Here is a 25,784-nt window from a genome sequence, read left to right as displayed (position 1 = left end):
TGTGGCGGCACACGGTGGAGAGGGTGGATTTCATGAAACAACGAGAGGAGTGATTAGAGGAACATCACAGAGGATTGGTGATCGTGGGTTGATCTCAAACAGGGTGAAATTTGAGCCAGAATCCATGTAGAATGAGTTGGAGCTGTAACCAGGTGTTGAGAAAAGAGATGTGACTGAGGAAGCTAGTCAGCAAATAAATGATCAAAAACAAAGAGGGGCCAGCAGTGAAGGTGAACAGAGGCCAATGGAAATCACACTGAAGAAAGGAACAGTTTTTCCTAAATTCCTTACTGGATTTATTAGTGACTATCTTATATTTGATGTGGAGATGCCGGTGATGGACTGGGGTTGGCGAATGTAAGGAATCTTCCAACACCAGGTTACAGTCCAACAGTTTTATTTGAAAATCACAAGCTTGCGGAGGCTTTCTCCTCCTCCGAAAGCTTGTGATTTTCAAATAAAACTGTTGGACTGTAACCTGGTGTTGTAAGATCCCTTACATTTATCTAATATTTGAATGCAAGTTCTTTCTTCAATGGAAAGAGCAGACGTTTGAAGTGTGGACCCTTCCATCTGAAGGTACGCCGCCCTACCGATTTAAAAGGGTTTCCATCCGTCTCGCTCTTTGCAATTGTAGCTCTCACTCCTCATTGCTATAGTGATGACGGTGACTGCCCCGGGCATATTTTGTTGTTGGAGGGCAGTCAATGGCGGCCCAGCGACCACTTCGGGGACAGCAGCGCAGCACAGCACCTGGAAGTGACGTCAGCGGCCCGTTCCCAGTGTGCTGTTGGCGGTTTTAAGTAGATAAAATGGCGGAGGAAACGCGTTCGGAGGTGGAGAAACTGCAAGACGAAGGTGCCGATTCATAATCTTTTCCTACATTGAGCGCGGCAGGATGCACAATTTCACATACACATATTATCGAAGGGAAGAAAATATTTTTTTTTAAAAAAAGTACAAAGCGAGAGCCCCACGGTGTAGAGTCAGTGCGGGAACTGGAGAGAGGGCGAGCGGGATAAGTCGGCAGGCCTCGAGCGGGCTCCCCACTGTACAAGGGGCTGATGTTCGCTTGGCGCCCTGGGGCAAAGTGTATTTTTGTTAGAATAGGTTAGTCTAATGTGCTATGTTATTTTAAGTGTTTTAAAGCTCAAATTTGAATTTTAAACGAATGATTTATTAGGGATAATTTCTTAGTACTAAAATCTTGGGTTTAGCTTGGAAATTTAACATATATGATATTTGGTAAAAAGAATAACCATTCAAACTTTTAAAAAACAATTGCCCGGTACTCGGGATAATTTCTAACACAAGTGGGAGGGTAGGTCTGTCACCCTTTTTAAACAAAGCAATTCTTTTTCAATTGATGTGAAATGTAGGAATTGACTCCTGCAATTCTTCGTCGTGTAACGTGAAATGCAACCCATTAGTCAATCTGATTATGACCTAGTGTGTATTCTAGTGTATTTCAAATTATTTGAGATTAATAAATACCTTTCTACATTTAAAAGTAGATAAACTAAATATAACGTGGAGTATGTGTTAGGGCACAAAGTTTTGTTGCGATTTATGCCTTTTGATTATCTCATTTTGCCAGCTAATGTCTTGCATTGGAACAGAGGAATTTTTGTTTGTTTTCATTATTTTTTGAATAGTTTCTGAATTTCAATCTAAGTAACTGAATGGAAGCAAGAATAGTTGTTTGACTGTTACAGCAAAGTATGCTTTTAATATACATTTTGTAACAATTTGTAATCTTAATTGTTGTACATGGCATCTTTTTAGGCATGCTCAAAATTATTTTATAATGTATGTAATGATTAGTAACTTGCCACAATATACTGTATATAAACAGTGCTGGATACATTCAGTGATTTAGGGTTTTGGCAACATAAAAAATCCAGTAGGACCAATACAGTACTGGTTTTGATTGATCAGTAGCCCAGTAAGATAGAGCATCCTGGTCGCTGCTTTGTACTACAACTGAATTATAACAGTTCGCGTGGGAAATTACAGTACCTCATCTAGCAGAGGTAAATCATGTTAACAGCATTGGAATTTAGAACATCTAACTTTGAGGTTACGTGCTCTAACTTGATATGAATGATAGACTTCCAGATGTTAACTTTAGGATTATCCACAGCTTTGCACAACATATTTTTGTTCTGCAAAGCTAAATACAGTTTTTAAAATAATGTGTGGGTTATGTTTGTTTAAAACTTTGGAATTATCTAATTATCCTGTTGGGAGACACAATTATGTTCAATCATGTTTTTTGATTAACATTCTAAAATTTTTATAATATTAGTCTTGTATTGGTAAATTCCTTCTAAGAGGAAACTGCTATCAAGTGGTAAATACATGTGGAGAACCACAGTGATTTAGAAAGTCAAAACAGGCTGTTGGATGTGTGTGTGTGACAGTCTGTACTGTTGTATCCATTTCTGGCTGGCTAACTATTATGTAGTCTAATGAAAAGAATCTGTGCTGGCTGTATGGCCGATTCCTTGTCAGGAATGCAGAGGCTATTTAATAACAAGTATGTTCTATTGGAAAAAAAATTAGGCTGATAGCTGGTGCTTATGTTAAAAGCATTTGAACTTGAAAAGTATTTCTCCAGGTTACTTGCTTAAAACCAGGAGGAATTTGTTTTTTAAAAAAAATTAGCAAGTCTGAATTTAACTAAAAGTAATTATTTCTCTTGGAACAAAATTTTATTCTGTAGTAAATGATCTATACTTGTAAAATATTTAATCTTTTTAAATTGTCATTATTTGCCATTCTGAATTTTGTCTTCAGAATTAAGGTTAGTTTAATCAGATTTCAAACTGATTGTCAGATTTGAAGAATTACCTCCTATATTTTTAATTTATCTAATCACTTGAACTAGACGTATTCTGTTGGATGTTACTACTGACTAGTAAGAAATGAAAAATAAGACAAGATCAAGAATCACAAAGTAGAAACTGAAATTGCTGGAACTGCAGCTCTTAAAGTAATTGACTACCAAAAATGGCTGTAACTTGCCGATGTGAATCATTTTGTTGGAAATGCTGTCCATCTTGGCAATACTTTTGGTCACCAGTTATTTTAGGATGCTGTTGTTGTGGTGCTGTGAAGTAAAAATGTTCCCCCCAACATGGTTTATATTGTAACATCTGAAAGTCTACAATTTGTACAGTGCTTGGTGAATGTTTGCTCAGTGTGGACCTTTGGTCTACCAAAATCTGTACTGTTTTGGTCCAATGAATTTTCTCTGGGGTCCAAGATACAGGAGCACTGGATTAATCCTGCCCTGAAACTGAAATATAGAGTCCATCCATCTATGAAATGGTTTCTCAGTGCCTGCATCTACTGTATCTGACAAACAGTGGAAGAGACTACTGGTTCAGTCAGTGCACACCCACAGAAGCTCCCTAAATACTTAATGAGGTTGCTGCATCCGTCAAAATGCTCGATAAAAGTATCTCATCTTGGTAAGTTGTTTCGACTCCACCAGGACCAGAAGAGAAGGCAGAGAAAACTGTGAAAACTAAGACTGTTTCTTCCAGTAATGAAGGAGAAAGTTCAAGTCGAAGTGCAGAGAAAAGAGCAGCTGATGAGAAAAATCAAGATGACCCTGCTGCCGGGGATGCAAACAACAAGCCCACTCCTGCAAAGGTCTCCAAAATTGGATTTTCAATAGGAAGTATGACTGTAAAGAAACCAGCCCCGATATCCATCAAATTAGGAGCAAATGTAAGTAACATGATTTTATTTTGTTGAGTTGGAAGGGTATTTGTAATTTATCACGATGGATATTTGCTAATTGCAGAATCATTGTATTTATTTAAATGTGCTAATGGGGCAATGCTTTTGAAGTGTTGGGTATGCTCTGCATGGATTGGGTGGGGGGGGGTGTTCCGAAATAAATGGAGCATAAATTGAAATTGGCATAATTCAAGCATAGGAATTGGGGCTGGTAATGGAACACTGAACCTCATATGAACATTAAAGCCATATTAAATGATTGTATTAAGCACCAAGTCCAAATGAAATATATGTGCAATTCTAACCTGCTTCAATTTTAACCGAGTTCTCCAACTTGAGAGAAATGTAATTAATCTTGAATATATTTAAATAACTAACCTGATAGAGTTTTTTGATGAGGTAACAGAGAGGTCGATGAGGGCAATGCGGTTGATGTGGCGTATAGGGACTTTCAAAAGGCGTTTGATAAAGTGTCGCATAATAGACTTATCAATACTGAAGCAACACTAATAAAAGGGGCAGTGGCAGCATGGATACAAAATTGGCTAAGTGACAGGAAGCAGAGAGTAATGGTGAATGATTGTTTTTCGGACTGGAGGGAGGTGTACAGTGGTGTTCCCCAGGGGTCGATACTAGGACCACTGCTTTTCTTGATATATATTAATGACTTGGGTGTACAGGGCACAATTTCCAAATTTGCAGATGACTCAAAACGTAGAAGTGTAGTGAACAGTGAGGAGGATAGTGATAGCCTTCAAGAGGCTATAGACAAGCTGGTGAAATGTGTGGACATGTGGCAGATAAAATTTAACGCAGAAAAATGCGAAGCGATATATTTCGGTAGGAAGAACGAGGCAATATAAACTAGAGGGCACAATTCTAAAAGAGGTACAGGAACAGAGGGATCTGGAGGTATATGTGTACACATCGTTGAAGGTGGCAGGGCAGATTGAGAAAGCGGTTAAAAAAGCATATGATATCCTGGGCTTTATAAACAGAGGCATAGAGTACAAAAGCAAGGAAGTGGTGATGAACCTTTATAAAACACTGGCTCGACCACAACTGCAGTATTGTGTCCAGTTCTGGGCACTGCACTTTAGGAAAGATGTGAAGGCCTTGAGACGGTGCAGAAAAGATTTACTGGAATGATTCCAGGAATGAGGGACTTTAGTTATGTGTTAGGCTGGAGAAGCTGGGGTTGTTCTCCTTGGAACAGAGAAGGTTGAGAGGAGATTTGATAGAGGTATTTAAAATCATGAAGGGTCTAGACAGAATAGATAGAGAGAAACAGTTCCCATTCGCAGAAGGGTCAAGAACCAGAGGACATAGATTTAAGGTGATTGGCAAAAGAACCAAAGGTGACATGAGGAAAAGCTTTTTTATGCAGTGAATGGTTAGGATCTGGAATGCACTGCTGGGGTGGTGGATGCAGGTTCAATCATGGCTTTCACAAGGGAACTGGATAAGTACTTGAAAGGAAAACAGTTTGCAGGGCTACGGGGATAGGGCGGGGGATTGGGACTAGCTGGATTGCTCTTGCATAGAGCCAGCATGGATTCGATGGGCCGAATGGCCTACTTCATGCTGTAACCTTTCTATGATCTGAACAGGGTAGAATAAAAAATGTTAATGTTCAAAATTGTGCTGAGAATTGTCACATATTAACTTTGAAATACAGTTTACCCCTAGAATGTTTGTAAGTGGTTGCTGCTAGGAAGTGAGAGTATTTACCCAGTGCAATTTTTGAACATCACGTTTTAAATAATGCATTGCTTCATTTTAGTAAGAAATGTAAGATTTTAACATTTGGTTTGGACACTAATGGCAGGTCTTGCATTAAAGTTGGTTAGAGTTGCATAGTTCGCTGAACATTTGAATTAGGAAATTGTAATATAGCTTTAATCATTTTAGCATGGTTTTGATGCTGGTATGAGGTGTGTAAGTCTTATTACCAGCCTAAATTTGGATTATGCTTGCTCTAGTGTTGAATATATGTGTACACCGCATAGTTTAATATATTCTAATGGAATCGTTTGTACAATATTGTACTCTCTCCTCAAGCTGTTCTTAGGAAATATATAGAAAAGTGGGATATATTGAACATTTTCGAGATGGATAGATTTTTGTTAGGTAAGGGTGTCAAGGGATATAGAACAAAGGCGGGTAAATGTAGTTAAGATACAGATTAGCCATAGCTAATTGAATGGCAGAACAAGCTCGAGGGGCTGAATAACTTACTCGTGTTCCTAGGTTCTGATTTCAAGACATAAATGCACAGACATAGTCCTCATTAACAAAATGAGAGCCCCCATTGTTAATATTCATGTTTGCAGTTGAGGGTGGGGGAAAAAGTGCTAAGTTGCTTTTTTTTTAAGAAATAGATTTTCCAACAGCTCCATAAGTTTATCTAGTGTATCACTGAGCTTTATAACCCAGGAAGATCCCAGTTTTGATCTATGGTCTGTGTTGAGTTAGTTAATCTCAACTGGGGTTGAGGCACTAAAATTGCCTTCGGCAAACCTGGATTAGGGAGTGGATAAACAACTCGACCTCTGCTGGTAGTGCATATCTATGAACATTGGATGAAGTCACGATCATGTTCAGTTATAATGCTCCCTGCAGTTGAATTACAGTTAAATTTATAGGATTTTAAACTTTTCATACCTGCCTAAGTGCAGTTATAAGGAGATTAATTGGAAATGATTATTTCCGGGTTCGTTCCTGCTTTGTGCTGAATTGGCTGATCTTAGCTTGAGAGTGAGTGCAGCACAATCGGCTTCAACTTCCTAGGATGTTGGGGGGTAGGGGGAGCGAGAATCAGTCGGGACTTATGTACCAAATAGTTTGGGCCACATCATGACTCGTCACTTTTAAAAGAGATGGGGTGAAAATTGGGAAAAGAAGAAAAGAATTCACATTACATTGGATTATAACAGTGAAACTAGATCTTGAGATGAATATTGTACAATGCAAACATACGAAAATGACAGCTAGGAAAAGTCCAGCTGGTTCTTCAAGCCGGTCCCATACAGTCACGGTGCAACTGTGCAGCATCATCCTGTATGCCCACCAGCAGCCATGTAAGAGGAAATATAAACAGAATAAAAAACACTAGGCCAATTCAAGGGAGTGGGGGGGAATCTGAGAAGTTTGTCTCCGACCTCTGAAGGTGATCAAAACAGCTTTCTGGAAATTACAGTGACTAAAGGGCACATCACCCAATGCTCCACCTATTATTTGTAAGTTGTGCTATCAGCCACAGCCAGGAAATCACCCAGCTCCTTTTTGAACGCTTGCGGCAAATCTGCGTTCACTGCACGAGCTGGCAATGGTCATCCCTGTGTGAAGTAAAAAATACTTCCTGGCATACAACAACTTACATTTATATAGTGTCTTTAACATAGAAAAATGTCCTATGACACTTCACTGATGCATAATTGGACCAATTTTGGCCAAAGAAGCAGCTATTAGGAGGGGTGACCAAAGCTTTATCAAAGAGTGGATTTTAAGAATGGTCTTAAAGGAGGCGAGAGAGGTGGGGAGATTTAGGGAGGGAATTCCCGATCTTAGAACCTAGAGGGCTGAAGGGATGACTGCCAGTGGTGGGGTAAAGGGAGGGGGCATGCACAAGAGGCGAGTCAGAAAGGCACAGTTCTGGGGGTATTGTAGGGTTAGAGGAGATGAAGAGACTGAGGGGAGAGGCCATGAAGGGATTTTAAAAACAAGGATGAGAATTTCAAATTCGAGGTATTGGGGGACTGAGAGTCAATGTAAGTCAGCAAGGAAGGGTGAGTGGGACTTGGTGTGGGTTAGGATATGAACAGTAGGATTTTATTTGCACTGAAGCTTATGGAAGGTTGGGGATGAGAGGCCAGCCAGGAGAGCATTGGAATAGTCAAGGCCGGAGGTGACAAAGGCATGGATGAAGGTTTCGGCAGCATATGCGCGGAGGTAGGCGATTGTTAGAAGCAGGCAGTCTTTTTGATGGAGCGGATATGGGGTCAGTAGCTCAGCTCAGGGTTGAATAGGAACCTGAGGTTGCGAGCAGTCTGGTTCCTCCTGAGACAATTGCCAGGGAGGGGAATGGAATTGGTAACAATGGTACAAAGTTTGTGATGAGGCCAAAGTCACTGGCTTTGGTCTTCCCAATTTTTAACTGGAGGAAATTGCAGCTTTTCCAAGACTGGATGTTGGATAAGTAGTCTTGTAACATAGAGGCAATGTAGGGTCGAGAGAGGTGGTAGAGATGTACAGCTGGGTGACATCAGCATACGTGTGGAACCTGTGTCTTCGGGTGATGTCAGCATGTAGATGAGGAAGAGGAGGCGCCAAGCGTAGAACCTTGGGGGACTCCAGAGGTAGCTGTGTCGGAAACCAGAGAAAGACACGGTTCAGAGCTGGGTCAGGCAGGGCCCTGGGGGACGTTTGGCTTGGGCATTGGGAAGGAGAGAATACAGCAGAGGCAGCTGAATGGATGGTCTCAATCTTAGTGACAAAGCAGTCCATGTGCTTCTTACACTGTTGTTAAAACTAAGGGTGGAGAGGGGAGCAAAACTGGACATTGTATTCACGATGTGGCCTAACCAAGATGTCGTACAAGGATGGTAGCATTTTTTGTTTTATATTGTATTGTCCCAGCAATGCATCCTAATACTTCACTTGTATTTGCTGTAACCTTGCAGCACATGTCCTGAACTTTTCGGGACTAGTGTACTATAACACCTAGGTCTCTTTCCTTAACAGTCTTTAGTTCGGAACCCTGCATGGTATACACATAGTTGGCATTCACGCTACCCATGTGCATAACACCAGATTTATCTATGTTAAGTTACATCTGCCAGTCACGGGCCCATTTCTCTCAACATATCTTGATCTGATTGTAGTTGTTTTTCTTATCCAGGATCCTAACATTGGCACAAATCTTTGTGTCATCTGCAAACTTGCAGACAATTCCCCCAATGCCTTCATCTGAATCATTAATAAAGGTTGTGAAGGACAATGGTCCTAACACAGTTCTTGCTGAGCTCCACGACTAAAGTTAATGCTTGAGTAACTAAGGCCAACCCATGACACCTAGTTTAAGGTGACCCAATATATTTTGTTTGGCCTACAGTGGTCTATTTATCAGGACTCAAATGTATGATATATTCCAATTCCCAGAAACCAAAAGAAAGTCCACCTGTTCTGGCTCCAAAGAAACCTTCAGTTGCAGCAGTCTTCAATGAAGATGATGACGTAAGTATATGTCTTTAAGTCTTATGGTCTTATAACTCTTATCAGCATACCCGTCTATTCGTTCTCCCTTGTGTGCTTATCTAACTTCCCCTTAAATGCATCTATGCTATTTACCTCAATGACTCCTTGTGGTAGCATGTTTCAAATTCTTACCACTCTGGTAAAGAGGTTTCTCCTGAATTCCCTATTGGATTTATTAGTGACTGTCTTATTTATTACCTCTGGTTCTGGACTCTCCCACAAGTGGAAACATTTTCTCTACGTCTACCCTGTAAAACCCTTTCATTATCTTAAAGACCTCTGTGAGGTCACCCCTCAGCCTTCTCTTTCCTTGAGAAAGGAGCCCCAGCCTGTTCAGCTTTTCCTGATCAGTATATCCTCAGTTCTGATTTCATCCTTGTGAATCTTTTTTGCACCTTTTCCAATGCTTCCATATCCTTTTTATAATATGGAGGCCAGAACTGTTCACAGTACTCCAAGTGTGGTCTAACCAAGGTTCCTATACAAGTTTACCCATAACTTCTCTGCTTTTCAATTCTATCCCTCTAGAAATTAACCCAATTGCTTGGTTTGCCATTTTTATGGCCTTATTAACCTGCATCACTACTTTTTAGTGATTTGTGTATCTGTACCCTGAGAGCCCTTTGCTCCTCTACCCCATTTAGACTGTTATTATCCAAGCATTATGTGGCCTCCTTAATCTTCCTACCAAAATGCAATATGTCACATTTATCTGTATTGAAATTAATTTACCAATTACATGCCCATTCTGCAAGTTTATTAATGTTTTCCTGTATTTTGGTGCAGTCCTCGGTGTTAACTATACCCCCCCCCCCCCCACTTTGGTGCCTTCTCCAAATTTTTGAAATTGTACTTCCGATTCCCGAGTCCAAATCGTTGATTTAAATTGTGAACAACAGTGCTCCCCAGCATTGATCCTTGTGGAACACCACTTCCCACCTTTTGCCAGTCTGAGTAACTACCTTTAACCCCATCTCTTCTGTTTTGTAGCCAGCTTGTTATCTACTCTGCTGCTTGTCCCTTGACTCCACATGCTCTAACCTTAGTCGTGAGTCTATTATGTGGTACCTTATTGAAGGCCTTTTGAAAATCCAAATATATTACATCTACTGCATTACCCTTGTCTACCCTTTCTGTTACTTCTTCAAAGAATTCAATAAGTTGGTCAAGCATGACCTTCCCTTTTGAAATCCGTGCTGACTATTCTTTATTTTCGATTTCTAGATGTTTTTCTATTACATCTTTGAGTAAGAATTCCATTATCTTTCCTACGACTGACGTTAAGCTAATTGGTCTATAGTTCCCTGGACTGGTTCAATCTTCCTTTTTAAATATAGGAATCATTAGCTGTCTGCCATTCCTCTGTAGTTGTAATTTAATTCTAGACATAATACAATTACTTGAGATCTAGATTATATTTAGTAGATGGATTTAGCTTGATTTCACATTAATATGTAACTGATTAGTCTTGTTTTTTGTTTATTTGTAACTTTATTTTAGTATAAAATAAAGGGAAGAGGCTCTTGTGGAGCATGAACACCGGCATAGATCTGTTGGGCCGAATGGCCTGTTTCGGTGCTGTACAGTCTATGTAATATCCCTTAACTCCTATTTATTTATTTATGTAAATCAGATTTTTATTTAATGCAATTCGGATACCTTTAATGTTGGTATCCTCTATTTAGTTAATTTTATCCCCTTATATCTAATTAATTACTCTGATTTATTTACTGTTGCCCCTTGGTTTAAATTACTTAGCGCCTCCTTCCCCCTCTGCACCCAATTCCCACTCTCTCTAAATTCCCCATTGGCACTCTGTTTAGCAAGTCACTGCGTTTGGTACATTGACCCAACTCTCCTCAAGCTCTCTGCCTAAAAGCTTCGTGCTTTTGCAGATATCCCTCTAATATATACCTTCAGAAACAAACTAGTTAAAACTGGTGCGTCAACTTCCAGCCACAATAATTAACACCTAGTCAGGGACCCACGTTCAGCTGATTGATTAAAAAACTGCAAGTCAGTGACAGTTAACAAAGTTAGAAAACCAAGTTAGATTTCAGTTTGATAACATGCTGTCTGTACTACTCACTCACTATTTACCATTGAATTCCCGTCGTCACTATGTTTAGCCTGTCACTCCGTTTAGTAGATTCATCGAACTCTCACCAAGCTCTGTGCTTAACGCAAGAGAATAATATTTAGAATGGAGCTGATTCAGTATTGCATAAATGGAAAAGCTCATAGTTCCACTTAATAGTATTGCTTTATCTTGCTGGGCGAGGACTAGAGCTGATTTCTGGCTCCAACATTTGGGCTGCTTGTAAACAGGCACAAATACCACAAAGCAGCAGGTCTACTGAGGGCCTTATGAGAAGTATTGTAAGTGCCATTGCCCCCAGATTCTCTCTTGGTACGACCAATGAGCTGGTAACTTTGAGGTTCTTCTGTACCTGAGCAGAATAACTCGGCTGACTACAACAACTGTATTTTGTTCTGTTTTTTTGGAGGTTAAAAACAAGCTTGCCATTACATTAAAGCTGATATCAACTGAATTTAGGAACAAAACACTGAGGAATTGCTGCCCTATTACAAACCAGTCCAGGCCAGACTAGGGCTAAGTAAGAGGACAAAAGAGCTGTTATGTTTAAAGCCTATGAGATCCTAGGATTTATAAATAGAAGCATAGACTACAAAAGTGAAGAAGTAATGCTAAGCCTATATTAATTGTTGATTAGGCCAGTTAGAATATTGTCTTTTTTTAGCATCCTACTTTAGAAAAGATGTAAAAGCCATGAAGAGGGCACAGAAGAAATTTACAAGGATTTCATCAGGGATGAGTGTCTTTAGCTGGAGAAACCGGTGCTCTTTTTACTAGAATTGAGGTTACAATATCTTTTTAAGAGTTCAGAATGATGAGGGGTTTTGATGAAGTGAATAGCAGAAATCAGTTTCTACTGGTGGAGTAGGTAATTAGAGGACATAAATTTAAGATCATTATCAAAAGAATGAAGGTGCAGGCGAGGTGATTTTCAAAAATTATGCAGAATACTGTTAGGACATGGAATAACTTAGCAGAAACTGGGGGAAACAGAGTCCAAAATAGCTTTTAAAAGGGAAATGGCTAAATATTCAAAAAAGAACAAATTGAAGGGGTATAAGGAAAGGATTGGGGAATAGGGTACGGTCGCATAGTGGTTATGTTACTGGACTAGTAATCTGGAGTCATGAGTTCAAATCCCCCACGGCAGCTGGGGAATTTAAATTCAATTAATTAAATAAAATCTGGAATAAAAAAAACTAGTATCAGTAATGGTGGCCATGAAATTACTGGATTGTTGTAAAAACCCATCTGGTTCACTGATGTCCTTTCGGGAAGGAAACCTGCTGTCCTTACCCGGTCTGGCCTATATGTGACTCCAGACCCACAGCAATGTGGTTGATTCTTAATCGCCCTCCGAAATGGCCTAGCAAGCCACTTAAGCAGCCACCACCTTCTCAAGGGCAATTAGGGATGGGCAATAAATGCTGGCCTTGCCAGTGACACCCACATCCCATGAACGAATAATAAAAAAAAAAATTGGTCTAAGTGGATAGCTCTTTCAAGAGCTGGCTCAGGCATGATGGGGTGAATGGCCTTATGTGCTGTAAAATGTTATGACCAGAATAGGAAGAATCTGGTTAAGTTGTACACAAGGAAAAACATTTTACTTAAAATAGTGACTGCCAGTGTCCAGTTTTTAAAAAAAAAAGTAACCAAATATGTCAAATATTAGTGAGACAGAATACTTTGATTATCTTGCATATCCAAAGTGTTAAGTAACATTTTTCTCTGCCTGCAACTGGCTACTGCAGCCTCACAAGCTGGCTCAGTACCCTACTCTCTGTTCTAATACACTGCACCTGCAAAGGCACTCCTCCATGTCCATTATGCAAAGATTCCCATAGAAGAAAGTGAACCCTGGTGAACTGACCAGAGAGACTGCTACCTTTATGGTTAAAATGAATAAATAATATTTACTTATTGCTGGATTACTGATCAGAGGCTCTTCAAAATGATGTTTCAACACCCATCCAGGCATTGCAGCCTCCGCATGGAACCAGCAAAGTTTTTTTTTGGCAGTTTCATATAGAAGAACCTCAAGTTTCTGTGCATGGTGTCATTGCTAAATGACTAATTGGCATGCTAAGCAGGATAGTCAGTAAGATTTCCGCAAGAGGGTAGCTTTTTTTAACGATGAATCTCATTGTACTGTTACATCAGGAATCCAGTGAGTGTGCAAAATTTCTCCTGGATCTTCTTGATGGCTAGAATTTGGAAAATCCAATTCTTCCAACTTCAGAGAGTTTACTTATTTAACTAAGATTAGGCTTGAAATATAACACCTGTATTATAAAAGGTTGATTAGTGGTTAATGGAGTCCTTTTTTTCTGCCTGCAGAGTGAGCCTGAGGAAATGCCCCCTGAAGCAAAAATGCGCATGAAGAACATGGGACGGTAGGGTTTTAGTAATTTCAATTATTAAATACAAAAGCCATAATTCAATGGGTGCACCCATTGCTGTATACCAGTATGACATTAAATTTATATATTTTATAGGGAAGCTGTTAGGTAGCCATCAGATGTAAGAGTTTTGCTGACTTTGACAAATTCTAGTGGTATCCTCGTCAAAACAAAAATGGTGCCCTGTGAATGGTTATGAAGATGTATTGTAAGAAAGCTGGGTTTCGGCATCCTGACATATATGCCGAGTAACCAGATGAATCCTTACAAAGGAATTAGGTTTTACCTCCATCTCTCGGTGTAGCTCTAAGGATGAATGATACCTGACTCAGCTTGCCGAACTGTCTAGCATATAACTCGGTTCGGATCAAAATGAATTTAGTTTACTAACCCTCAATTAGGTTACCCTCGAGCTGCTGATGCTTGCCAAATCATCAAAGAAGAAGCCAAATTTCCTGGCTTTAAACTTAAAAGTAATTCCTTAGATAGCTGACAAGTTAACGGCTTTGAATAGTCAGTCCATTAAATACCTCAAGGCTATGTGTGCGATTAACAACGTTAAGACCGTACACAACCTCATCCTCAAAGGCATGGTTTAGTCGATCTTCTTCCCTGCACCGTAGATGTTAGCTTCTGGAGTGTTGAGTCAACGAACCCCTTTGCAGTGGGCCGATCTGTTACACTTGGATTTTCGGTCCCGACTCAACTCACATTAAACAGGAGTGACGATAACTGAGCTGGCTTCACACTCCCTTTTCTCTGACCGTGGGCACTTATAAAGTTAAGTAACATTTTTCTCTGCCTGCAACTGGCTACTGCAGCCTCACAAGCTGGCTCAGTACCCTACTCTCTGTTCTAATACACTGCACCTGCAAAGGCACTCCTCCATGTCCATTATGCAGAGATTCCCATAGAAGAAAGTGAACCCTGGTGAACTGACCAGAGAGACTGCTACCTCTACAAAGACAGAGACAGTTTGCTGTTTCTCGAAGATGATTACTACAGGCTGTCTACTACTACTGACTACCAATTATCTAACACTGGTCAGCCTGAGAGGTGCAGAACCCTCTATTTTTATATCTTAATTTTAAAGGGAAGTTTCCCTACATTCACGTAACTAATCAGAGTGACACCGGTGCCAGAAGGTCAGGTATGCCGCTTAGAATTAATTGAGAATATAAATACATATTTTAAGCATGCCAAATATAATTCAGTTGGAAGTATGTGAATAAAATGATGCCAATCTGTATTTATGTTCTCTTTTACAGATTATTCACTAAAATTAGGTTTACTATAATTTTTCACATGTTGTACACCCTTAAAATTGCTAACATTTTATCCCACTAAAATAGCATGCTATATATTGTATGAAACATTTTTCAGCTTAGTTCATTTCTTCCAAAATGTCGTTGGCAAACTTAGATATGAGACTTTCTATGCCTTCATCTAAGTCGTTAATAAATATTGTGAATAATTGAGGCCCCAAGACAGATCCCTGCAGGGATTCAGTGATTAATTCAGTGATTAATGTTCATATAAATGTTCTTCAAGTATAACTTTAAAAACTGCTGTAACCAAAAAGACTCAAGGGGGCAGTTGGTTACTTAATTCTAGATAATGTAGTTTTATAATGGAAACTTGTTAAAGTTGCACATTTTTATGTATATCTATTTGAAAGAAAAAGGGAAAAGCATTTGCAGAGATTGCATGTAAACATTTTTTTTAGATAATTCCTTGTAAGCTTTAAACCTAGTTTTGAACTGGACAGAGAGAAAACTGAAACCTGTAAGTTTGTGTAAGCAGTAACATTGGAAATTAACTTTGTTTTGAAAAAGATATCTTTTATACATTGAAGATTGAAGAAATATTAGGGGGTATGAAAATATTGCAGTCAAGTGGAATTTAATTTTTTCAGCACAGTACTTTGCTATTATATCAGCACTAATTGTATAAACAATATATAATGAAAATTAAGTTCTCTGGCAGTTGTCTGTAGAAAACAAGTCTGTTGCATTTTTTGTATGTTGATGTCCAGCTTAGTATGGTTTAAATAAGGATCCAAACAGTTAACAAAGTTATCTCCTTTTTAAAAAAAAAAGTCACTTGAGCAGCTTTAACTGTAATGCAGTAATTCACTTTTGTGTCTTAAAGCATTGTAAGGACCATAGAATATTTAATGTTGGGGACTGTGATGACTTTTATAAATTTGAATAATTTATAAGCTCCCACCCTGGAGATTGAAACTTTTCTTTACACGTTAAAATGACACATTAATATATTTACGCACTCAATTGTGCATTTTGGTAATTTACATTGTCTTTTTGCAGAGAAACTCCAACATCAGCAGGACCAAATTCCTTCAACAAAGGAAAACAAGGATTTTCCGATAACCAGAGGTTATGGGAGCGGAAAATGAAGAGTCAGCTGCGGAATTTTGGAGACGAGGACTAAATGCTATTGTTCAAAAGCCAGAGTTGAGTGAGATGTGGGACGTAGAAAGGAAATTTAGGGATTAAGATGCGTTCAAAACCCTCCGGATTGCTCTGAAATGGAAACCATTTTCAACGACAGTGTATAATGTAAACTTAAAGACTTTCTCACTATAAATTGTAATGAGTGCAATGTGTTTAGTAAACAGTAGGTAACCCCATCACACAATTTCATTGGCAGAATATTTTGACACAGAAGTTCACATTTAGATCTTGTAGCTACTGTTGATTATTTTTAGTGTGTCACAGTGGGCTGTTTGGTTTGGAGTGCTGTAAACTAACATATCTACATATCAGTACTTAAAAGCAGCAAGGAAAAGTTTAATTTTTACACCATTGGAAAATTCATGATCATTAATTGCATAGTTCCTGAGAACAGTTTTATACTTTACTGTGGGAGGGATATTTTTGGTTAAAGCAAATTTCATGTAGCACAGAAATTTAAAGCCTGCCAAAAAAAATTAACATTATTAAATTTCCTAGTGCCACACACCATTTCCCAGCAAGAGGGTGGACTAGTGATACATTCCTAGGTTGTGCGTAAGCCCAAGTAGGAATAGTTTAACTTTCCCATTGACTGTACTATCCTTGTGATGCAGAACAGGAAATCACTGTGGGGAATGGCATGGGCAAACTGTGTCCTGCCACTCCATGCACCTATCAGTACTCCAACATATACTGCACGTCTTTATTCCAGATTATTATTAATGGGGTCACGGTATTCTCATGTGAAATACAAATTTTATAATTTGGAACACCATGTGAGTATGATGAATACCATCATTCCTGCTCCCACAGGGTACATGTCCAATGAGGAGGCAAAGCTGGGGTAAGAGCAGATTAGGAGTTTGAATTAAAAACCTCATTATATATAATTAATTGATGCGGTTGTATCCACGTGAATCAGTACAGCCACAGCTTTGCTGAAATTCTTACTGTCCTATCCTCGGGCTTCAAAGTCTTGTGTATTAGTTCTCCTGTGCAATTATGATAAATAATAAGCTCTAAACTGGGATGGTGTTACTGTTCCAAGTGTACCACATGACACTCTACCTTTGGTAACTCAAACGGAGGTTTAGAACTCTCATCTTCTGGGCTCTTGCTCTTTCGCTGAGTCCAGTAAATTTATGCATTTGTTTTATTCTTTGGTGTGCAGGAACTCCTATTTTTATATCAGATGTCCCAGTTCTGTTGTTTTGGTTCACCCTTCAAACATCCAAACAGACTGCACTACAGCTGGAAAAGCAAGGCCGTCTGTCTGTAGCCAGCTCTATACAATGATTTATTCTGTTTTCTTCCCCTTCCTAGCTCGATGTTTTCAGTTGTATAAATCTACCAGAAATATGAAGGTTAGGAATAACATCCCTGGAGAATAATTGAACTATTAATATGATCTTTGGGGAAAATGTCATCTGTTTTTATTCGTAGTAAAATTGTAAATACATGTGCAAATTTACTACACATAGTGCACAGAAGAAATATTCCCTGCTAGATGTTTGCTATTCAAGGTAAGGTGTATTATGCTGAGCAGTCACAATCCTGAATGCTATATTTAAAAAAAAGATTCAGTACCTGTACATAATGATGTGGGCAGCATTAATTTCCCCATTCATAATGTCACTGGACTATGCATTCATGGTGTTAGATTGACAGAGAGGGCGTTCTACATCATCATCTGCTCTCAGGCAATTTTTGTTTGGTTGTTTAAAAGTCTGTAACACAGTAAGAACTTGTGATGGTGAAACGCCAATGAGTGTAGATTTATCTCCCTTTACAACCTGTATATGACAGGAACTACACATTTGTTTCCATTTCACACAATAGTTCTAGGATTGTGTAAGTATATTTAAATTCAGGCAACCTTGTTCATGCAGTAACCTGTTTCAATAAGGCATTTTTAGTGAATTATACCTGAGATTTATGCCACAAATGGCACCATATTAGTGCGAGGAATATTTTGCACACTTAAGGTTGCCAGCGATTTTGTGCAAAATTAATTTTGTTGAGACAGTTGCTTCTCTACATTTAAAAAAAATATATATAGAAACATAATTTTTAAAGATTCTTTATGGGATTCATTAATCTGGTTCCACTAATACATAAAGCACTGTTACCTTAATGATCAAGATCTGGGAACCTCAGAGACCAGTGCCACTCTTCCTGATGTGGCACTGCTCTTTCTGTGGGCTATTTAGAGGCTACTTTTTGTAGCCAAGGTGGAGACTGCAGTCTTCATAGCATCTGGTAAATAGGGGACAGTTGCCTGATATGTGATGGTAGCAGTAAGCTGTGAATATTGGCATCATCATCTGTACTGAGGGGGAGAAATCAGCAAAGATTTTTACTCCTGCTCGTTATTTGGTGGCTTCTGATGCTGGCACGTGTGTATATGTTGATGTCGTAGGAGGGAAGAAAATCAGATTACCCTGTGATACTCTCCATAATTGACTAGCTCATCAACATTCACTGAGCTCGCACATGAAGAATGGCCACTTGGGCAAGATACTGGAGAGCTACTAATGCCCATACTTCTTTTGCATAAAGTATTTCCCCATTGTCCATTGGGAAAAATAACTCTTCACTGACTTTTTCTAAAAACTTGAAATTTCTCACTCCATGAGGCCTTCCATATCTGCTCTTCCCCACCTTGAGATTACTCCAGTTATATCATTTTCACAGGTTGTCTCCTAGACTGGTGTAAAAGTTGCAGCCTTCAGTGTAATTAGTAGTCTCTGGGAGCTTTCATATCTGTGAACTCAAGAAATTAGCCTGGAGTAAATATGTTTATACTTATATTTTTTCAGTTGGAAACGGTGTAATTTTGAACAAAAACTCTCCATAGATGATAATACATAGATAAACTAGATCAGTTTAATTCAACTGATTGCTATTCATGGACCCTGCTGGAAGTGTGGATGTCAGGTAAGGAAAGGATCGAGCTTGGCTGTGAAACCCATATAGGATGCTGATGCTCACTGTCGAGACTCACGTGAATTATGACCACTTAAGTGAGGTACTGAAGGGTGATTGACACCTGTGGAACATATGCCAACAAGGAGTCATTGTCTGCAGGAGAGGAGGGAAGAAAATTTTCAACGGGAAAAAACACCAAGAAGAATTTCTTGCAATTAAATTCCTTTTTAACAAATGGACTGGTTTGGGAGTATCAATGGTAGTGGCACATGTGAGTTCACTGCAGTTTTTTTTTCCTGTTTCATTGAGATTGTATCAAAGTTTTTATAACTAGATCACTCCTAAAACTCTTCAAAAACTCCAGTGCCTTGTCAGCTACAATCTTTGCAACTCAGTACTGTTAGGTACAGGAACTTCAGGACTGCAAACTACAACATTGGCTACAGTCTTCACAGTAGGTTGCTTTGTGGCATTTGGTAGCACTATGAAGACACTATTCAAAACTGTGTGAAGACTGGAGTACTGTTTTGTAAAGACCATAACTCAGCCCTAAAATGTTTTTTGTGTAAGGTATCCTGTCTGTTAGTGTGTATTTAGTATTACACCACAAATCTATAGTATTGAGTGGAGCACAGATATTATTTCAGAGCTTTTGTGACAGTTCTGTTAGCGAAACAGATCATTTGTATGCTTTTGAATAATTTCAGTTGATTCAGCCTGGTGTGTGTTTTATTTTCTCTTTTCCCACCCCCCACCCCCAGAAAAGAAGTACATCTTTGCAGGTAATTAGTGAGTTGCCTGAATAGGGTCTTGCCCAATTGACATTTTAAAAAAAATCTTAAATATCAAATTTCAGATTCCACCCACCCACCCCACAATTGTAACGCATCTGGAAATCACTCATGTGAAAGCTGAAAGAAACGCTGTTTTTCACTTCATGTATAGCAGCAAAGATTGAGAGTTTTTTTTAAAAAAAACTTCTACCTAATCTCCCCCAAAGAATTCTAGTTTGTGTGCTGACTTGCAAAATGCAATTTGCTTCATATTTTGAAACCCCTTCAGTCATACTAAATGCTGTACAAACTTATTTTTGTAAATTATCAAGTACAGTAATTCTTAGATCAGATTGTAGGAATATACTTCATTTGATTTTTTTTTTAACTTGATATCAGGCAGGATTTTTTTTATTTTGCAGCAGTTGATGGAATGTGAATTAAAGCAAAGCCAAATGAGCAATTTGTTTTAAACAGATGGCTATTGACAATGCATTTCAGATGGCCAGAATGTAATAAAAATCATAATTGCCTTGACATGTTCATTATTTTCCTCCAGTTTTTTTTCTTGTGTCCCTGAAACCATGCATGATCTCTTGATTATTGGGGTTGGGCAAGCAACCTGTTCTGAAATCCTCTGCTGCAGTATAACTAGCTGCTAAGTGGTGAAATGGTTGATTTACTGTTAAGATTTCCCTTTCTCCTTGTGAGAATCATGCCTCCCTAGATGGCCAAAATGAGTTTAGGAACTTCACTTGCAGGGAATCACAGGTGCAAATGCAGACCATATGCAGGATTTAAACATTAAAACTTGCAGTATTTTCAGATGTTAGAATTGACAAGACTCAGTTCCATTAGTTTGTTTTTCTTCATCTCCTGTAAGATTTGTGCTGTATATAAAGAAGCTTCTGGTTGTCTGTGTTTGCATATGAGGTTGTTTTGTTAAGAAAATGTGATTTTTATTGTACTGAAAATGTAAAATTTTGCAAGTTGGGCAGGGGAATAAAACGCTTTCTGGATCAGCAAACTGTCTGTTAAATACTTGAAAGCACAATTTGTGTAGAGTTGTGATTGATGGATGCTAAATACCATACAATAGGTATGAAATATTGTATTGGAAATTGCAATAGGCATCCTATAGGTTGAAGAGTATCAAACTCTCTCCTTCCCTACCACCGATTGGGGTCCTAAATTCATATCTAGGGTTCAATATACAATGCCTAAATTAAAATGCCTTTGGACTGTCCCACCTCCCCTAGTCCAAATTATACTGGTAGTTAACCAAGTCAGCTCAATCACAGGAGTGCATTATAACACAAGTGAAGTGTAACTCTTACTAGCCAGTCATGAAAGACAGAGTTAGACACAAATGCATTAACACTACTTTATTTAACAGTATCAACTGCATTGTCATAGTTGCTATCACCATGTTGGGTATTGATTACAGTAAAATTATTGGCTAATTATATTTATCAATCTAAATAATCAGATACATTACTGTTATAGTCTTACGAAGCTAAACCTGATAAATTTAAGTCCAATTTCCAAGACCATAGTACAATTTAGCAAGGTTTAGTCCATATTCGCCAGATCTGGCTGGACCACATCAAGCACTATCGGGCTCTGCTCTACCAAAAATGCTCACTATTCCAGGATCATCCTGGAATGTAAAGATAACCCCTGGCTTTTCTACACCACCAACTGTCTCCTAAACCCCTCTCTGCCCCCGCAGCTCCAACCAGTTCAAGGAGCTCATGGATTTCATCAAGATTAATATCTGTTCAGCTGCCTCTACCACATTTCTCCCTTCCCCAGCAAGTCAAGCTTCCCCCAAAGTTTCCTTCTGCCCTAGTCCTGAACCCACATCTTTTTCAAGTTTCTCTCCCCTCATGGCAGCCGAGCTCATTTTGTCCATGAGACCCACCTCCTGCTCGTGACCCTATCACCACTAAACTACAGACTACACAACTTCCCTTCCTAGTATTGTGAGCAGTTCGGTCTCCTCAGGTACTGGCCCTATTTATCATATGCGTGCTGCTCCTTGGCGACATCAGCCAAAGACATGTCAAGACATCACATATACACTTGACCGCTATCTCACGTTTCTTGACCCCTCCAGTGCCTCTGTGCTGTCAGATCATTTGTCAGACATCCAGTCCTGGATGAGCCACAGTTACCTCCAATTAAACATTGGGAAGACTGAAACCTTTGTCTTTGGCCCCCACCACAAACGCCATATCCTTGCCCCTGATTCCAACCCCCTCCCTTGACATGATCTCAGGCTCAACCAGACTGTTTGCTGGGCTTCAATTGCAGGGTACTTTGCACTGGTAGTTTACTCCCTGCATATTAAAACCTTATGTTTCTGATGGGAAAAGTATGAATTGTTAAAATTTTAGGGCTGCTAGCCAATTTCCCCCCCACCCCACCCTAGTATAATGTGCAGAAATGTCATTAAACTCCTTACAAAAGGCAAAAAAAAACTACTCAGAGGATTGGCCCAACTGACATGCCTGAACACCTCCCTCCTCCCCCACAGTGGGCAGTGCTGAGGCCAACCAATGAAGAAATGTTCTTAGCATCAGGTACATCCTGGCTCATGTTGGTTAGTGCTATTGAAGTAGTGTGACCCGAAGACTAATCTACAGCATCCTGCACTCAATTCTCTGTCTGACTTGGAACCCTCATGTATCCTGTGTTTTGAATGCAAAATAGACTATGGTCTCAGAAACCACCTGGATTGTCAAATAATCTAATTTTTTCCCCCAGTATCACTTGCCACTATCCTGTATAAGCTTCTGACATATGGGGAAAAACTATTAGCCCTCCCTTCCCAACAGAAGAACAAAAAGTTCATATTTTTAAACATTATGCAAACTATTTTATTCAGCAGTCACAGCAACCAAAGTTATTACTGACAGCAAAGCAACAATTCCAGTTTTTACTGCATTATACAAAAGGGAAAAGCATTCTCTGACAAAAGAAAATTTGAACTCGATATTCAGTAACAAGACTGCATAGTTTTTTTAGTAATTTAATAATTCTGCATGAAAGCTTACAGCCAGACAAGACATATTTTACAAACCAAAAAAAGCTCTTGATTTCACTTTTAAATTGTTTTCTCTTAATAGTAAACTGCTGGAATGCCTCGAGAGTGTTAAGAAACAGCCACCAATCTTTCAGTGCTTTAATTTACATGGATGCCTTTTGCAAGTACTCCTATTTTTAAAGTCACACATACGTATGTAGATAGTTTGATTAACAGAAACAAGTGACTGGACTATGAAGGTATATACATGCATAAATCAGTAACTGTATAAACCCATTTCATATGCACATTTATTTACATAAATTACATTTCAGCTCCATTTGCCCACTGAAGGCCTCCTACTTGACAAATGCAAACTTATCCTTGTAACCTGGAATTTGTATTTCCAGGTTTACAACACCTTTCCTACAACTTAAATCTGCAGAATTTCATAGGACGTAAACAACCTTTAGGAGCTTTCAAATGTACTCAAGCTGAGCTTTCTTCAAGTCACTTTAGCACAACTGGCACTAGGTAAAGATGGTGACTGTACCTGTAAGTTTCTCCCTTATAACTGATTTTATGGTGGTAACAGTAATGGAATCTTCAGTACTCTATTAAACCAGGAACTGAAGAAATATTTATCCAAAACTTCAATAATCCCAACAAGGCCACAAGTTAAAATTAAACTCTCAGAATTTGGAAATCCAGCCTTTATTCCACTCCTCCAAAGAAACATTGTGCTTATTAATTTCCCTCTCCCCATTCATTCCAAGTTATATTTATTCCTTGCAAAGGCATTTTTGCCCATATAGATTTATACCCACAATAATAAGGGCCAACTCCACACTCCCATGTTCCCAGTAGGGAACCATGCTCACAGGTTGGATCTCCCACCCAGAGCTGAAGATCACAGAATTAGACAACAGTTTCCAACCATAAATCTGTGCGTTTTAAGAATTTCTGTATGCTTATGTATGGCAATCTACACATGCTGATCTCCCACACAAAATACTGATAGAGGACTGTTCTCATTGAAGTGATTTATTTGCAAACTGACCAGTGCTTAAAATAAGGAAGCAATGAAAAATACATTGCAATTGCTCCTAAAATGGGTGGAAGTTTTTGCCTTGCTGCAGAATGCGACAAGCTCATCTCTCTCATATAAAGATGTAATAAGTTCAAAATACCTTCTGGTTCTGTAACTCAAATCTCCCCCCTTTTACATTGTTATTATTTGTTCACTTTGAATATTTCTCAGTGAGGAATCCAAGATATTCTTGTAAAAGGCTGCCAGTTATTTATTTCTGACCACTGCAGGACCACGATCTAGTTATTTGCCTGCAAGAATGCTTTAACATAAATAAGTCTCCATCTTAACTGGTGCTGGGCAATGTGCGCATTGTCAATAATTATAAGGACAAGTCCCAAATCACTCAGTTTCCTTACACATTTTCTTCAGCCTCTCCAATATGGGCAACCTCAACTTCCACTGTCTCACCAATTTCAGTAAGTTTCTGTCCTTGCTGGTGAGACAATACATAGTTGACCACCTGCATAATTCCATGGTCCGTTAGCGAGGGCAACGCCTCATCTTGGCTTTCAACTGCATCTACAGCTTCAACACCTTCTACTGAAGTGACCGCTTCCACCGCCTCGACAGCTTCCACCGCCTCGACAGCTTCCACCGCCTCGACCGCTTCCACCGTCTCTCCAGTCACTATGACAGTCTCAATTTCTTCTCCAATTAAATCTGATTTGTCCAATTCATCTTGCATATCAGCAGCTAAGATTCTGATGGCATGCTCTACCTGGGTCCCCTGATTGTGAAACTGTAGTGTGTCTTTCTCTAGCATTATTTTGCCAGGAACATGCTCTTTGTGAAACTTAGTCATATGCTTGCGCAAGCTACGAGCATCGATGTAGGCATCATTGCATATTGGGCAAACATAAGGCCGTTCTCCTGTGTGTGTTCGTACATGCCGCTTGAGAGAGCGTGCATCTGCCCAGGCTACACCGCAGGTCAAACACTCGAATGGCTTCACTCCTAAATAAAAAGACAAAAAGTGATTTGTATGAAAAAAAAGCAAATACTATTTTTACTGTTTCCCATGAAGATTGTTACAGCTTTGAAGATGTCTGACAAATCAAGATATAGACCTTGCCACTAGTTACACTTAGTCTTATCTGTTTAACCAAAGCAGGTGTGCTTGTTGTAGAGCAAAGTAAGTCACAACAAATTTTTCTTTTCATCAACAAAACTGACAAAACTCAAATGCTGGGCAGCCCATAGAACTCATACCTTTGAAAACTTTATGATTCAAGAAGAAAAAAGAACTTGCTCTTATAGATCAAGCCCCAAAGTACTTTGCAGCCAATAGTTTACTTTTGAAGTGCAGTCATTTGCTATTATATAAACAAACACGGCAGCCAGTTTGCACAGTAAGGTTCCACAAATAGCAAATGAATGAGTGACCAGATAAACTGTTTTTGGTGGTGTTGGTTGAGAGAGGAAAGTTAGCCGTGATTCAAATGAACACCTTATGGAAAGAAAATTCCAATAATAATCAACTGCACTTTTACAATGATGGTTTAAAATTGAAAGATATAGCTCCTCAATAATTCAGTGCATAAATGCACTGTATGATGCAATACTAAATGATACAGACCAGGAAGATCCCAGCTCTAATTAATGCCGAATTCGCTATTCTTAGGTCAGGTAGCAGAGTGGGCAGTACAACTGAATCCTGGCCTAGGGCAGAGGGAAAAATGCAACCAAAATTCTCACTTTTAATTGCTATCTTGTGGCCATTGTTGGAAAGAAAGTCACTGCCTTCAAGAGGAAGTGCAGAAAACTGAGGGTGGGAAAGAAAGTAAAATACCTTGTGCTTTTTTTTTTGAAAGAAGTATTTATCTTGTATTTATCTGTCAGTGCAACCAGCACGGAGTGCGGCCAACACAGAGTGAGCTGCTGAGAGTTTGGTAAGTGTGGGAGTTCGGTGAAGTGGGGGAAGGAGGTGCTGCTTTGCCTTGCTTTTCCTAACTTTTTCCGCAGAGCGGCAGCGGACCTGAGAG

General features: G+C 39.2%; 2 protein-coding genes across 2 annotated transcripts in view; one reads left to right on the top strand and one right to left on the bottom strand.

The window, feature by feature from the left end:
- The first annotated feature begins 756 nt into the window (after nucleotides 1-756).
- LOC137327372 (PEST proteolytic signal-containing nuclear protein-like) lies at nucleotides 757-19,874 on the top strand. The gene is made up of 5 exons (XM_067993095.1): nucleotides 757-858; nucleotides 3,500-3,738; nucleotides 8,911-8,985; nucleotides 13,445-13,500; nucleotides 15,834-19,874. The coding sequence occupies exons 1-5, from the start codon at nucleotides 813-815 to the stop codon at nucleotides 15,955-15,957; spliced, it is 540 nt and encodes a 179-aa protein (XP_067849196.1). The 5' UTR covers nucleotides 757-812; the 3' UTR covers nucleotides 15,958-19,874.
- Nucleotides 19,875-22,539: 2,665 nt separating this feature from the next.
- Nucleotides 22,540-25,784, bottom strand: part of zbtb11 (zinc finger and BTB domain containing 11) — a 41,730-nt gene continuing 38,485 nt past the window's right edge. The window contains exon 11 of the mRNA XM_067993094.1: nucleotides 22,540-24,756. Within this exon, the coding sequence (XP_067849195.1) occupies nucleotides 24,155-24,756 (602 nt within the window). The 3' untranslated portion in view covers nucleotides 22,540-24,154. The remainder of the gene's footprint in view (nucleotides 24,757-25,784) is intronic.

This window comes from Heptranchias perlo, chromosome 11 (genome assembly GCF_035084215.1).
Source record: "Heptranchias perlo isolate sHepPer1 chromosome 11, sHepPer1.hap1, whole genome shotgun sequence".
Classification (NCBI taxonomy): Eukaryota; Metazoa; Chordata; class Chondrichthyes; order Hexanchiformes; family Hexanchidae; genus Heptranchias; species Heptranchias perlo.
This window is presented reverse-complemented; position numbering and strand designations above follow the sequence as displayed.